This window comes from Lissotriton helveticus, chromosome 10 (genome assembly GCF_964261635.1).
Source record: "Lissotriton helveticus chromosome 10, aLisHel1.1, whole genome shotgun sequence".
In the NCBI taxonomy this organism is placed as follows: Eukaryota; Metazoa; Chordata; class Amphibia; order Caudata; family Salamandridae; genus Lissotriton; species Lissotriton helveticus.
Genome location: NC_136071.1, coordinates 667858296 through 667874524, shown reverse-complemented (window position 1 = coordinate 667874524; position 16229 = coordinate 667858296). Strand labels below are relative to the sequence as shown.

The following is a 16229-nucleotide window of genomic DNA, read 5'->3' as shown; positions in this document are numbered from 1 at the left end:
TGTTTAACCCTAGCTAATTCTTCTTTGTGATATCCATCTACAGTCTAATTTCTCCCAGTTCCCAGTATTCCAAATTCACTCAGTGTCAAACGATCTTAGTTCGTTCTTTCTTCTGGTTTGGTCTTGTTTTATGCATACCTTTGCATTCTTATAATCTACCTATCTACAAATTCACTTCCGACCCCAGGACACTTCCGACTCAGGCCCCCACACAGGAATCTTGTAACGCGCTAAGTACTTTCTTTATTCAGAAAATTGCTTTGATTAAGGACACCATCCCGGCTACCCCCCCTGGCGCGGGCTCCGTCTCTCCCCCCCCACAATGCCCTCTCTTTCACTCAGTTTTCTCCCTTAGACCCCACTTCCTTGGCCACATTGGCTACCCGTATCAAGTCTGGATCTCCAGACGACTGTTGTCCCCCCACCATACTACGAGACATCTGCCATTCTCTACCCGACTGCATCCTTCCCCTGCTGAATTCCTCTCTCTCGTCCGGTACGGTACCCTGCTCCTTCAAGGAGGCCGTTCTGGTGCTTCTACTGAAGAAGCCTGGGGCTGATCCCGCCGTTCCGGCGAACTACCGCCCCATCTCTCTCTTGCCTTTCTTCTCTAAAATCCTGGAAGCCCACGCCACCGCCTGTCTCTCACAGTTCATCGAGAGCTCCAACTTTCTCGAGGCCAATCAGGCCGGCTTCAGACCCGGCCACTCCACGGAGACTGTGATCTTGGCCGTGCTGGATGCCTTGAGAGACGGCGCTGACAAGGGTACCCCCCAGGCCCTGGTTTTATTAGATCTGTCAGCCGCTTTCGACACGGTGGACCACAACATCCTCCTCCACCGTGTCGAGCAGGCTGGCATCCAGGGCCTGGCGCTGGCATAGGTCAAATCCTTCCTGACCGGGAGGTTTCAGACCCTCAGCCTGGGCACTCTTAGAGCTCCTAGGGAACACTTGCCCTGCGGGGTCCCCCAGGGCTCCTCTTTATCCCCTCTTCTCTTCAACCTCTATCTTCGACCCCTCCTTTTTTCTCTGAGGCAGTGGGACTTCACCGTTTTTAACTACGCGGACGACCTGCAACTCATCTTTCCTCTCGATACCCCCTCTGCTATTCCTAACTTCCAGGCAGCTATGTCCCACATCCTACAGTGGATGTGTCAAAACCAGCTCAAATTGAATCCCGGAAAGACGGAGCTTCTTCTTCCTGGCATAAGCTCTACCCACTGGGGTCCGCACTTTTGGCCGGCAGAACTTGCCCCCCCCCCCCCCACCCCTGTGGCCTCGGTAAAAAGTCTCGGGGTCACTATTGACTCCGGCCTCTCCCTCGGGCCCCAAGTGGGGACGGTTGTCTCCTGTATGTTCCAGCTGCGCAGGATCAGGAAGGTGGCCTATCTCCTCACTCCTGAAGCTCTTCTGCAAGTAATTATGGCCCTTGCCCTCTCCCGCTTAGATTTTTCGAACTCTATTTACCACGGTCTGCCTAAAACATCTCTCTCCAGACTACAATCTGTTCAAAATCAAGCGGCGAGACTGGCCCTTGGGATTCCGAAATGGCAATCCGCCAAACCCCTTCTTTCTAAACTGCACTGGCTCCCGGTCATCTCGAGGGCAGCCTTTAAGATCGGCTGCCTCACTTTTAAATCTTTATCTGGCTCCTGTCCCGTCTTTCTGAAATCCCTTATCAGGCCCTATTGTCCTTCACGGAACCTGAGATCTTCCCACCTTCACTTCCTACTCATCCCCCCCATCAAACTCTGCAGATCTGGAGGCCGGAGATTCGCATTCCTGGCCCCTAAACTCTGGAACTCCTTTCCCCTCTCTCTCAAAACCTCTAATTCTCTCATTCTTTTCCGTAAATCCCTAAAAACATGGCTCTTCCCTCAATCTGGCTAAATCCCTCTGGTCCTTCAGCATTCAACCAGCGCCAGGAAACCCACGGTGTCAGTGCGCTTTACAAGCTCCCCTTACAATACAATACAATACCTTCAAGCGCGATACCACTTTTGTCAAAAGCTCATTATACAAAGAACCTAGAAATGTACACAGAGTAGGGAGGGAAGTAGGACTTTGGCAAATATGTACAACAGCAAAAGGAACGTAATCAGTAGGTAGGTGTGCCATTACCATGTAGTCTCCCTTTCTTGTCTTTACTAGATGAAGCTGGATAATGAAATGTGCAGCAAGCAGTAGAGAGACTAGTCAGGAAACACATTGAACACGTATAGCTGCAAAATAATGAATGTAATGAACGAGACAGAGGATTGGAGTTAAATCATGCCCGTGCCAACTTCTTCCTACTAGAGTGAGTAGCGACTGGCCACGCTTTAATACTGCAGTGGGTTAACAATCTGCCAGGAGAGGCCTATCAAATGTGTGCCATGGTTACACCTCATCACACCGTCCCAGCCACGTTGTGGGGGGAGGATGAATGAGCGATTGATTGACAAGAAAAATACATGCTCTGGGAGACGATCTTCTGAAGAAGGGGAAACCAGAGCCTTGTTGGCCACAGAAAATAACAAGAATCACTTGTAATATTTCCGTCCAGATGTTTATTGACTATGGATCATGGGGAAATGGGCAAGCAGGAGGCACAAACAGAAGGGAAGGAACATGTACTAAGGAGTGGACAGCTTATCTACCCAAATCACTCACCTCACGTAGGTGGACCCTGAGCGCAGAACCTACCAGCCACCTATCTCACATAAAGGCAAAACAGAAGATCGTCCAGTTTTGGGTGAACTCTGATATCCCTCTCAGAAGTGGAGGAGTTCTCGGTCTGTCAACGAGATGATGGTGTAGCTGGATGGGTCTTCCGTATCTATTAAGGTCTAGGAAGAGGTGTTAATGTAATGGCACAGTGACTGTTAAAACTATTTTCTGTCCAGGAATTACAGGTGTTGTATAACTGTATTTGTTTATTTCAGCTATTGTTTCAGTTCAACGTATTTATCAAAAAGTTACCCCTGCTTTTTCTGCATTGATACAATGCTCTAGAAGCTGCATTGGGGTGGCGTGCTGTGGCCCTATGCACCCGATTACTGGTTATCACACATTTATGAGGGTCACTTGCTTATGTAAATTTGCAGACAAACACTCCTAATGCGAAAAACATGCCAGGGCTGATAGCGTTGGCCATTGGCTGTCCCATGAGCAAGGTATAGTGTAGGTTTCTAATAAAGACCTGGAACAGAGCGATGCCTATTGCAAGAGTTCGGTTGGATAGAGAAAATAGTAAAGCAGGGGAAAAGTAGAAAGAGTAAAGATCGAGGCAGAGATGGAAGGGTGGGAAAGGTTTGATGTACGAATAGATGAGATGGAAGGTAAAAGGGATGTGAAGGAGTTGGAGGAAGAAAATATTGGTTCATGATTGGTTGGATGGATGGATTGATGGAGGAAAGAGTGAAAGAATAACTTTGATGTATGTAAGGGTGTAAAGGTGGGTAGATGAAAGGGTGGATGAACTGAAGGATAAGTGTATGGATTTTCCCTGGGGTTGTTTAGGCTCACTCGCTTCACCTCTTCGAAGCAGTTCACGGTATGGTTCAAAGTGAGTTGGTATTTTAATGTTCTGACTACTCCCTTAAAGGCATATTGACACTGTAAAACGCCCTAAAACAGAACAGACCTCCCATTCTAGAAAATGCTTGTACTGGTGTATTACAGGTGTTCAAAGAAGATGCCAACATACGTGCAGTCACTTGAACCCCATACATTATTCTCTTATGTTATTAGTGTAGCGGACACAACTGAAATGTATTTGCTCACCCGCATCTGTTGTGAAATCAGCTGTGGTCTGCATGTGCACGTAAATTTGACTGAAATTATCAACTTTAAGCTGGGGAGTTGTCCAATCTACATGGTTGTTTTTTTCCCTTTTAGTCTTTAAAGGGTATTCATAACTTCAGAACTTCTGGAGAATACGATAATGATCTCAACACTCTTCTGTCACCACTATGTACACAAGCGGATCAAGTGATTAAAGGTAACCATCTACTTTTCACAGCATGTTCTAAAGTTACATACTACGGCATTGACTAGAAAATGTTAGTATTCGTTGATGCACAACGCTAAAAGAGATACCTTCACAAAAGAGGCTAATTTGTGTACAGAGCTTAAAATTGTTCATTGAAATGTGCCCTCTGAAAACCTGGGATTCAGGGTCCTTGTAATGTATTGAAACAATGTTGTTTGCCCTCTCCTCTTTTTCCACTAGGTGGTGCTAGTATTATTCAGTGCAACATTCTTAACGACAAGAGGCACATATTAACCAAAGATACAAATAATAATGTAGCCTACTGGGATGTTTTAAAGGTAAGTGCACAGCTATGTGGAGTTTTTGATCAACTCTGTATAGTCCTGATATTGCATTTAAACGTGTAGTTTATCATGTGAGAGCATTATGTATCAAGTCATTCAAGCCTCATCAGTCTGCCTCTAAGGGGACAATCTACCTTCCTAGTCCATATTAAATTGCACTGTTTACAAAAAGCACCTTTTACCGAAATCACTACTTTCTATATTAGGTTTCTGTTTGTCTTTTCAAACTGATGTACTGCTGAAAGGAAACAAAAGTTCTGAATCCTGATATTCCTAACTGTCGGCGACTCCTCCCGTCCCTCAAATGCCCTTTAATCGGTCTGCCTCTTCCCCGGGATTCATTTGGGTGTTTTTATGTATCACTCTTTACCCTTATACTTGGGAGGGAGGTGTTTTCAGGGATGAAGTTCTCTCTGATCCCAGCATGTTGTTAGGGTGTTGTGCTATCTCTTTGTCTCATCATAACTGTAGGTGCCCTGCCTCCTTTACCGCCTATGGCATACTTCTAGTAAAGTTGGCTCTTTTTATTTTAATTACATGTCATATGTTGTTTTGTCTTTTCTTGCAGCTACTTCTGAACACTTTTAAATATACTTGGTGCATTTGTGTTCGTGGCTACATCTGGGTGGGATGTATAGAGAACTCTGATTAAAATGAATAATCATAAACGCTGTCCGATCAGAATTGGCCTTGGGGTTAAAGAGGAGGGTGCTTATTATCCTTCGGTAAAAGGTAGCTAGGCGTTTCTGCCCAGGGAAACTTGTCCCCGCTCACTATAACGAGGTGGCCCCTAAAGGTACGCACTGTTGCTTGCTTTGCATATAACTGATTGTACCAGTGATGGGGATAAGTTATTGCCTCTTAATTCGTTGAGAGGAACTGCTGATAAATGTCTTGATGTTTGCTCATGAAAGGTCAAGAATGTACAGTCAGCTGTTGCAGTTGATTGACTATTAAAATACAAGCTATGTTTATTTTGATAATTACATGAGCAGTTCTTGGTTTTGTTTTGTTTATATGCAGGCATGTAAAGTTGAAGATCTTGGAAAAGTAGAATTTGAGGAAGAAATTAAGAAAAGATTTAAAATGGTGTACGTTCCAAACTGGTTTTCAGTAGATCTAAAAACTGGGGTAAGCAGCTGCTTGCTACACCTTTTCTAGTTATGCCACCAACTATCAACATATCTTTAATTATAATTCCCTTCATGTTTGGATGAATTAAAAATCTCAGTAAAATGTTCTTAACAGTAACAAACAAGTGTTTTAACAATATTAACTGTAGGCCCGTTGAACGTGCAGCTGCGTGTGTGCTTTTTGTTAGTATGGGAGTATGTAAGATGTCTGAAAAGTCTTTTGTTATTGAGTACGTTTTTCTCATTCCTTGCCTATGTCAAATCTGTTGAAAATAGGATAAGCAATAAAACTTAAAAAAATAAAAACATAAAATCCTGACTAACAATTCTGTTCAAACCACTGCTGCCACGGTAAGGCCCCCTGTTCTTGCAGGCTAAAATAGATTTTTTTAAATCGACTACTGAAGGTTTATTTTTAACAAGACTACTTTTAAGCAGGTACAAGAGAAACACTGCAAGTGGTATAAAATATAATTAAATTATCAATAATGCACATCACATTGCTTTAAAACCTAAAACAGTCTTCGAAAACTGAGGGGGGACTGGGCTTTCCATTAGTGGGAGCGTATTATCAGGCGTCATGTCTCCGATACATCATAGAATGGAACAGAACATTATCCAGCAAGCACTGGAACTTTATGGACCAAACGGTTGCTGGTTGTAATATTTGGTGTGAACTTTGGCTGCCGCGCAAGCATAGGGCATGGGGCCTTTACTCCTCCCTGGTGACCTCGCCAACTCTTAAGGTATGGGATCAGTTAGCGCGACACAGACGCTGGACTACGTTTCCCTCCCCCATGATGCCTATCGTGGACAACTCCGACTTTCCTCCAGGGGTCGCGTCTCCAGTTTTTCATCGTTGGAGGGAGGAGGGTTGTAAAAGGGTGGGTTCCCTTTTTGATCTCGATGGCTTGATACCTTTCCCTCAACTACGTACGGACTATTATGACCTGCCAGAGTCGGACGCTTTTCATTACACACAGCTTGCGCACTGGGTGACCCAACCCTCCAACTTCGCTCTGATGTCCCGCCCCCCCGACCACTTTTGAAAATTGGCTAGCCTGCAAAAAGGATGACTGTAAGCTTATATCTAAATTGTATGCGATGATCATGGCTCGCCCCAAGAAACAGCATACGAAGGTGCAAGTCCGCTGGGAGACTGAACTAGGGCGTCCTTTAACGCGCAAAGAATGGGAGCACATCTTTTACCAGGCACATTACACTGCCTCTAACACTGCCGGAGCGGAATCTGCCTCTAAAGTAGCTGCTTATTGGTATTGTACTCCAGAACTCATCAAATCTTGGGATGGAACTAGCTCAGGCCTCTGCTGGCGGGGGTGTGGTCTTCCTGGCACCTTGGTACATTTACTGTGGCACTGCCCGAAGCTGGTACGTTACTGGTCAGCGGTCATTGACGATCTGGATGCTGAATTTCAGATTACATTTCCACGGGCCCCTGAGCATGCATTATTTGGACCCCCCCCCCCCCCATTCTAAGTTCTTCCCTTTGCGTTTCTTGAGGGGTAAGCAGATAGCTCTAGCATTGCTTGCAGCGCGACAAGTTATTCTAGTACACTGGGGTTCCTCTGCTACCCCTGATCCACGAGACTGGGTCCAGATGTTTTGGCACCTTTTGGCAATGGAGCGCCTTTCGCTCAGCAGTGAGGGGAAGGGGTCGGAATATGCGAAGCTGTGGGCCCCATTCTTGCAACTCCTTACCAAGGAACTGAGGGAGGTCACGTGCCCAAAATACCTGCAAATTCTGCAACTCATTCCTCTGGAGCCATCAGGGGCCATAAAATGTAGCTGGAATGTCCCTGGCTTGTAACTAGATGTTGAGGGGAGATAGGAGTTCTGATTCGCGACTGGTGCGGAGTGGGGTGGGGAGGGCGGGGGGGAGGGTTTGGGTGTTTGTCTATTTTCATGTTTTATAAAAGTGGTGTCTTAGCCAATGGCCTTGTACACGCATTGTTGTCTGAATATCTTCGCGGGGTCGCCCTCCGGGTTGTAGACCTACACGCTGTGTATTGACTTATCATAACGCTCTGCCGGCACCTGGATATAGGCAGCTAAGCTGTGTATAACGAACCTGCACCACAAAATAAAATATGATTGATTCTAAAACCTAAACAGTGCAAAGTAAACAACTCCATATAATAGATTAGTATAGTTGGTTATTATGTTAATATACATATTATTAACATTACTACTATGACCCTGTGAAGACTTGGTCATGTTGATTCACTTACTGAAGAGCATAATTTACTGGTTCAATAAAAATCTAGTTAAAATTAACAGCTGCACAAATCGTTCATGTAGTTTAGAGCTAATTTGTGATCACCTAATTCTGGAGTAAGGTTTTGAGCCATGGAGCTGATATTATTCGACATAACTTGCAGCATGTCCCCAAATTGGTTTATCTGTGTGTTGTACCTAGACATCTGCCAACTCTGAATTGGTTTGTCAGACTAGCACGTATTGGCAGGAAGCAACTAGTGCTTCCATGAATAAGAGGTCCTGAGCTATTCGTTACAGTTGCTGGTTGCTAGACCTTGCTGTGTGCAGTGGATGACAGGAATAGTAAATAAAGGAAAGTGTCCTGTCAATTGCAGTGCTGAAAGGCATCATGGAGCGTACATGGTTAGGACCAGTTCTAGGGATGTGAGGATCTCATATTCAGGGCATGTATGATGAAAGTAATGCAAAGGGAATGCTTGTGGCTCCCCAAGAGGCTGGACATAATGGAAGGACAGTGAACTTAATTTCTAACTGCCAATTTGGTTAACCTTAATGCTGTGTTTCCCTAATGACTGGGATGCTGACAAATGATTTCTATGATACGTTTTGTATCTGGTGTCAGTTCATGTTATTGTATTGTAGAATTTGTAGTGCCTCATACTTCCTGATAAGGCTTCTAAGCACTCCCCATTTGGTTCAGGTTCTTGGGAACCTGGAGTGTATTGTTGAATGTATTGGGACCTTTTATGGAAGGTTTTTAGTGAGATTCAAAGACACAGTTTACACATGGTGCATCAAATTTTGTGAATGTGGTGGTGTGGAGATTTTGAGATTACAGGTCAAGCTTGTCTCCTTTCCTTCATACAAAGCCAACTGTATTGTGTGACCATCTGGAAGTGAGTTCAGGGTTTTTCCAGAATTCACAGTGATTGTTAATTGTTCTCATTTGTACAGGGATTACGCACTAGAGCTTGTCGATCTGGAAGCTCAAGTTTCTGCCTTTTTAGACATTTTAAACAGTGGATGGGCAAAAGACTAGGCAGCCGGGAGCATAGTTGTCTTGTTTGGTCAGAGGTGCAAAGTTTCTGCTAATGGGAGAGTGGTCAACTCAATGAGTGATGCTTATTCTGTGAAGGTCTAGTCATAGGAAGTCAGTGGCCTGATATGAAACCAAGTGTGCTGTGAGATGAGATTGATAAGTTGAAAAGCTGTCTGGCAACTGTATTTTAAATACTCATATTTCCAAAGTGTTCACAGGAGTGCTCCGTTGCCACAGCCATTTATTTATTTATTTAAAACATTTGTATAGCGCGGCTGTCACCTTACAGGCATCCTGGCGCTGAGATATCTCCAGAGGGAAGGCACTGGGAGGCAACAATAAAGTAGCCAGAAGTTTAACATTTAGGAAACAGCCAAGTTTTGACCCGTTTCCTGAAAAGGATGAGTTCTTTCGTTTGACGGATGTCCAGGGGCATGCTGTTCCAAAGTTTAGCAGCCGCAACTCTGAAGGATCTGCCTCCGGTCCTAACTTTTTAAAATCTCGGTACTTTTACAAGGCAAGCCGTTGTAGATCGAAGGGCTCTGGTTGGGATGTACCAGTCAAACATGGCTTGCAGAGAGCTGGGCCCAACTCCCTGCAGGGCTTTGAAAACGAGACAGAGGGATTTGAAGGCCACTCGCTGTTTCAACGGGAGCCAGTGTAGTTCGGCCATTGCCGCTGTGGCCGATCTCCTAGGCCAACCAAGGGCCAATTTAGCAGCGGCAGATTGTACTCTTTGGAGTCTATCTAACAACATGGATGGAGACTCGAGTAGCAACACATTGCAATAGTCGAGGCGACTAAGAATAGTACACCTGACTATTAAAGCCCGGGCCTGTAAGGGAAGTAGTGGCAGGATCTTACGTAGGGAGCGAATGAGGGCCGAGCAGGTGGACACTGTTTTCGCAACCTGGGCTCCCATGCTGAGTTTGTTGTCCATCATAACACCCAGATTGCGAACAGTGGTGACCGGCTGTGGTTTTTCCGAGGATTCAGGGGGCCAAAAATCCACCGGGAAAGGGCGAGGGATCCGACTTCCGGCCTCCATCAGTCTCTCCAATAGAATCCCGTGATTTACCGTATCGAATGCGGCAGACAGGTCCAGCAGAATCAGAGCTACTGCCTGGCCCCTGTCTGCACGCATTCGAAGGTCCTCCATGGCGGTGAGTAGGGCTGTTTCGGTGCCATGGGCTGGGCAGAAACCAAATTGTATTTGTCCAGGAAATGATGCTGCTCCAAATGTTTGGAGAGACATGAGCTCACCCAACGCTCAGCAATGTTTGCGGGGAATGGTAGCAAGGAGATGGGCCTGTAATTCTGTAGGCACTCTGGATTTAGGGAGTTTTTTTTTAACAAAGGCGTAACAAGAGCTTGCTTCCAAGAAGCAGGGACTGAGCCACTACGTAAAGATTGGTTACAGATCCTGCGGAGAGTGGGGAAGAGTTCCTCTCCGGAGGCCTTCCAGGTTTTGTGGGGGATAGGGTCCAGAGGAGACCTAGAGGAAATACCGCGAGCCAGTCTGTCGAAGTCCGCCTCAGTAATAGGGGGGAGCTCCAGCAGACAATCCGCAGGCTGCCATCCTGGGTTCTCCACTCGGATGTCTATAATACCTTCCCCAGAGCAAGGGGGGCAGACCAGTGGGGGGGGGGTGCTCAAGTTGCGAATCATGGTTTCTATTTTTTCATTAAAAAACAGAGCAAGACTATCGCGAAGAGCCTGTGTGGGAAGGGTCGATTTTTTGAACAGTCAGGGTGGGTGAGGCTGTTCAGAATCTGAAAAATACTTTTTGAGCTGTTTGCGGCTGTACATATTGTGGAGCAGAAATAATCAGATTTAGATTTCTGGATCCAGGATTTTTATTCGGAAAGTTTAGTTTTCCAGAGTAGCTTGTTGGTATTGGAGTAACCTTGCCTCCATTTCCTTTCCGCCTGTTTACAGGCCAGTTTTAGAGCCTTTAAAGAATCATGATGAGAAAGTACTAAAACAATGGTAGATGAAACTTTTTTGAGGGAAGCCAAGGTGTGGAAACATTAGCTGAAGCCATCATATATAGACCTTACATTTGGTCACTTGGCTTACTTAAGTCATAAGCTTGAGAATGGAGTCCATAATTGACCCAAGTTCCTTACTTTGGCTTAGTTATATGTTGGTGAGTCTAGTTCTTGAGGCCTGATAGTGTGTTCATTTGCCACAAACTACTATCTTAGCTTTTGAATCCTTTTTGAGGTATTTATTTTGAGGTGGTCCATTAGTCCTGTGTTTGGTGGTACAGCAGTTATTTTCCAGTTTTAACATAACTTGAGTGTTGTTGGCAAGGTTGCATCCCTTGTGGAGCTAAGCTTTGATAGAGGGCAGAAGTGAACACTGAACAAGATGGTCCAGCCGGGAGGTTTGTTAGCTGTGAAATTCAGTAATGCTAAGGGGAAGAGGAAAAGTGGGATGCTGAGAGATCTGTCATTGGGGTAAGAAGTAATCTATTTCACGACCCCTCCTTGAACCCCTGAATTATGTCTCTGTAAAAGCAAAAGGTGATCAACTCTATCAAACAGCGATGGAAGATCAAGTAGAAGTACCATTATTCCATTGAGTCAACAGTAGATGTGGTATCATCTTATGTGGTTATCAAGACTGCTCCAATGCCACAGAAAGCACCAAATCCAATGTGATGGTTGAAGAGCAGGTTATTTTAATCAGTGAATGCTGATATTTCTGTGAAAGCAATTCATTTAAGGACTTTGGCTAAGAGTGTTCCATAAGCTATCAGTCTGTACATAGGCTTGGTAGGATCAGTGCCACATATTTTAGTATACATTTTTACATAAGCAAGTTTGAATTCACTTCAGAGCATTAAGGCTTTGAGGAGTAACATCAGTCTGCCATATTACGTGGCTTGGAGGTGAGATTGAAAGAGTTGGAGTGTTCTCCTTTTGCTTGCTCGAAGTATATTTCAAGAGGTTTTCCTTTTGTAGTGAAGTGGTTTGCCAGTGAGTCACAAAGCTCCTGGAAAGCAGGGCCTGAAGGGGACTGGGTTACTTTTTAACTGATGCATTCAAGATTCAGAAATTTATTAAAGATTGTATGTAATTTCCTTTTTGGATAAGTAGCTTCTAGGACAGAAGCAGAATCTTTTTGACAGAGCCTTTATAGCCACTTTTTTATTCTTATCATATTTCTACCAGAGTTTTTCCACAATGTTTCTATTTCATTTCACCGATTTTATTTCAGGTGTCAGCTAGTCAGATTTTCTAATGTGTGAGCACCTTCAACCAACCTCGCAGCACAATATGAAAGATCGTCTGCTGCTGGTCATGACCACCTGCAGATTTTGGTGAAAAGGAATTCTTGGATGCTGTATATGACTTTAAAAAAAACAAGTTTAAGGGGACCCCATTAATCTGAACCTGTGCTGTGGGATTGGAGAAGATAGCACGAACCATGCCACGAAATTAAGGTTTGATGGCGGCCCGTGTCAGCACTAGCTGAAGATAACCCCTGTCTACTGTATCGAAAGCTTTTTCAAAGTCAATAAAAAGGAGGGCCAGATCTTGTGGTAATCTATGTCTATGAACCAGGGCCACGTGAAGCCGATGGAGGCAATGCCTCGTGCCGACATAAAGCCCCATTGATCAGGATGGATCAACGTAGCGAGGACATTCTTGAGCCGGGTAGCTAGCATAGTTGCAAAACATTTGACCTCTCCAATTGAGGAGTGGTATTGGACGGTAGTCTGTACCTGACCACTATGGGGCAGGAATCCCGTTTTGGGGAAGATTTGTTTGTGTGACACACCTGCTTATCAAGGGATAAGAGGTGGGGAGATAGTGTCTTACAGAATGTGGTATAATATTCTGTAGGGAAGCCATCTGGGCTGGGAGTTTTCCCCGGTGCCAAACCAGACAAGGCTTCTTCCACCTTCTCAGCTGTAAAGGTTTTATCAAGCATTCGAGTTTCAGCAGGAGACCAGCGAGGGAAAGGGACTGCATCAAGGAAGTGGTCAGGGAAAACCTTGTCTCTCCCAGTGGGAGCCGCATACAAGCATGTATAATAGGCAAAGGCCTGCGCAATCTCAGGAAGAGTGTGACACGGGCAACCGTTCTCGTCAATAATTTCAGGTAGAATTCTATTCACCTGCTGATGGGAGGCCAACCAGTATAGCAATTTCCCGTGTTTGTCCCCGGAGCCATACATCTGGGCAGTTGTGGCCCGCCAAAGGGGTTTGGCAGCTTTGAGGGAGTAGACCCAGTTGTTGGGCGATGTTCCACTGGGGATCAGAAGCTAGACACCTTTCCAAGTTAAGAGCACAGGTTTCCAACTGAGTGATGTGGGAAGGGCAAACACACTCCTGAACCCTAATTTTACCACTAGCAAAGCCCTGCGTAGTTGCCTTGCTGGCAGCCCACTAGGTGCCGACCCTCGCCAATGACCCAACATTATTGCTGAAGTAAGCTTGGAGTTCAGCACTAAAGGCTTGAACAAAGGTTTTATCCTGGATATACCAGGCATTAAGACGCCACATGGGGTGCTGGCCAGATTTGGGAGGTCCAAGATGGAGAAGTGGGGTGTGATCCGATACTCCACAAGGTAGTATTCAAATTTGTGCGAGTGCTTGACATTCAGTGGCAGGTAAAAGAAATTGTCTTTCCGTGATTGAGTATGTTAGGCAGCTGAAGTATGGGTAAATTGGCAAAGCCTTGGGTGCCACACCCTCCAAGCATCACAGTGGCCAAGAGTGGTGGTCCAGTCTGTGAGGTGACATGCCCCAGCACGTCTAGAGTTGGTGAGGGACCCAGTGGTATCGATCTCTGGGTCAAGCACTGCGTTGAAGTCCCCTCCTAGCAATGTAAGACCCTTTGGTAAATCCAAAACTAGCTTATAAAGGTCCCGGAGAGGGACATTAAGGACAGGAGGCGGTGCATAGATGCATAGTAAGGTGATCACCTGGGCCTCTAAAGTTCCAGACAGGACAAGGAAGTTGCCCTGTGGGTCACGTGCAGCATGGGAAACAAAGAGTAAAGGAACGTCACAGCACGTTAGCAACTCTGGTATACCCTGCGTGGAAGACCCTGTCAAACTCCTTATACGCTAGATAGGGGCAGCAATACCTCCATAAGATGAGTTTCCTGAAAAGGTAGAACCTCAGGGAGGTGACGGTGGGCGAAGGTGAGAACTGCAGCACGTTTCACCTGATCCAGAAGCCCATTAACATTTCAAGACAGTACGCAGAAGTGCACCATTATGGGGTTAGGTGTAATCATTTACCATTGGACAATGTAGGGAAGGGGCCAGTCAGGGCCCAGGGCCAGTCAGAGTCCAGCAGCGGAGCATGGAGTGTCCCAATTTGGCCCCACATGAAGTTGTGACGAGAAAATCGCAGTTGTGAATTTTATGGAGGTGTGTCAGAACCTAAAAAGGGAAATGTAAAGTAAACATACATACAATGTACATCAAACTACTAAAACATCAACAACCTGTAAAGAAATCCCCACCCCAACTCAACCCATCCCATACTTCTACCCCAGAAGTATCTGTTGCCCTAAAAAAAGAGTAATTAAGCAAAACAATATATACAACAGTGTAGAATCATCAAAGAGAAGAACCCCATTAGGGATTGGACAGTAGCTGCCATTCTGCTTGGTGGGAGCCTCTGTGAGAAAGACATGTAAACAGCAGTAGTTAAGCAAGGAACCACCCCTAGACACCAAAGAAAATTGTTTGCAGAAATTGAAGCCATGTTGCCATCAAGGACCCAAAGCCAGTCAAATTGTGCGGCTACATGAAAGATCAGTATCTGTATGTGGAGCTGCCGGTGCGGCCGACAGCAATCCAAAGGTCCGTCTACATCCAGTCCCCTCTCCTCGCCTTCTGAGATGGGATGCAAAGCAGGTAAGGCTGAGGATGACGGCCGCATCTGAGAGGTTCGCAGGAGTGACTGGGAGCGGGCTGTTCTCCGTCTCCTCTCAGAGCGAGTGCATTGCTTACAGGTTAAGGCGGCAATACTGGATCCTGCAGTCTTGTGGAGTCTGATTGACGTGACCAGGAGGTAGTATAGCCACTAAGTAAATGGTCTAGAGTAAATCACTGCCAAGCAGACTCAGGAGTATCAGAAAAATTTGACTTGTTAGCATGGATGAAGCGGAGTCTAGCTGGTAATAACAAACAGTATCAGAGCCCCATGGCCCTGAGCTTCTGCTTGACCTCTGTGTAGGAGCGTTGTCACTGTTGCACCTCCCTGGTGTAGTCTGGAAAGAGGAGAACTTTGGTGTCGCCACACTGGATATCCATTCGTACCTGGGCCTCTCCGAGGATAGCATCTCTAGCCCTGTAGTGAAGAATGCGCACAATGATCGGCCTTGGGAAGTTCCTGGAGGAGGTTTAGGAGTAAGAGCTCTGTGTGCCCTTTCAATGACGAACCAGGAGGACAAACGCTCGGAGGGCATTCAGGATTTAATCCATTGTTCTATAAAGTCTGTCATCACTTGGGATGCATAGCCCTCTGTACCCTCTGGAACACCAAATATACACACATTGTTCCATCGGGAACGATTTTCAGCATCCTCGGCGCACCTATGAAACTCTGCCATCCGAGTGAGCAAGGTAGAGACCAGGACCTTCAGAGTCGAGATGTCATCTTCCACCGCAGAAATCAAAGGTTCAGCATGCAGTAGCGTTCCGAAGATCCTGGCAAAGTAATGCCACGTCCATTCTAACTTCTATTTGCGCCTCAAATGCAGCCTGCAACATCTGGATAGCTTGAAGGAAAGTAGCGGGTCTGTGATGTAGTAGTTCGGGTGGACCTATCCTTGCCCATAGAGACGAGATCCCAGGATGTCTAAGCCCCACGCTGGAGAGGGGTCTGTCCACTTGCCACAAAAACACTACAGCACGGGCAGCCTGCCCCTAGGGTATGATGATCTTTCTCTGCAGTAGATGGAGCTGAAGGTGAATAATGGTCAGGTATCACTGTGGTGTACTCTGTTATTCTAGTAACTTCCACCTCAAAGTAAGGCACTAGAGCCTATGGGGCAGCAAGGGCTCAGTAGTGTGGCCTGTCACAGAAAGAGGCAGTGAACCAGAGTTAATTAGGCCCAGCACAGCCAATGGGGTTCTCGGATGGATGCAGAGATTGATCAACAAAGGGCGGCACGGTTGCTCCCACCTCCCAAGGCCATGATACAGCATTACACATCCGGGAAGGCCCCACTGAAGATTGGCATCACAGGGGTTCTGGTAACGTGGTTGAAAGCAAATTGTCAGAAAGCAGTAGGAGTTAATAGTGTAGAGTACACCAGGCCCAGAGTTGTCGTCTCCTCCCCAGACCACCTCGCGGTGATAGGAGAGTAGTCCTCACATATGTCAAGGGTCCAGCGTCAAGAAGCGCCCAGATGGGCATGGAGTGTCTATGTGGAGTGACTCCCTCCAAGTGGCTCACGTCCAGTGCCGGGAAGCAAAGAAGGTCAGCTCAATGTCGATCCAGTTGCAGAGCAAGAGTGTTCAGGGGCCAG

General features: G+C 46.0%; 1 protein-coding gene across 2 annotated transcripts in view; it reads left to right on the top strand.

Moving 5' to 3' along the window:
* The window catches only part of WDR48 (WD repeat domain 48), a 469392-nt gene that overhangs the window by 283384 nt on the left and 169779 nt on the right, over positions 1–16229 (top strand). For both annotated transcript variants that reach the window (XM_078663202.1, XM_078663203.1), the window contains exons 10-12: positions 3880–3982; positions 4214–4311; positions 5341–5448. In XM_078663202.1, coding sequence (XP_078519328.1) covers positions 3880–3982; positions 4214–4311; positions 5341–5448 — 309 coding nt within the window. The remainder of the gene's footprint in view (positions 1–3879; positions 3983–4213; positions 4312–5340; positions 5449–16229) is intronic.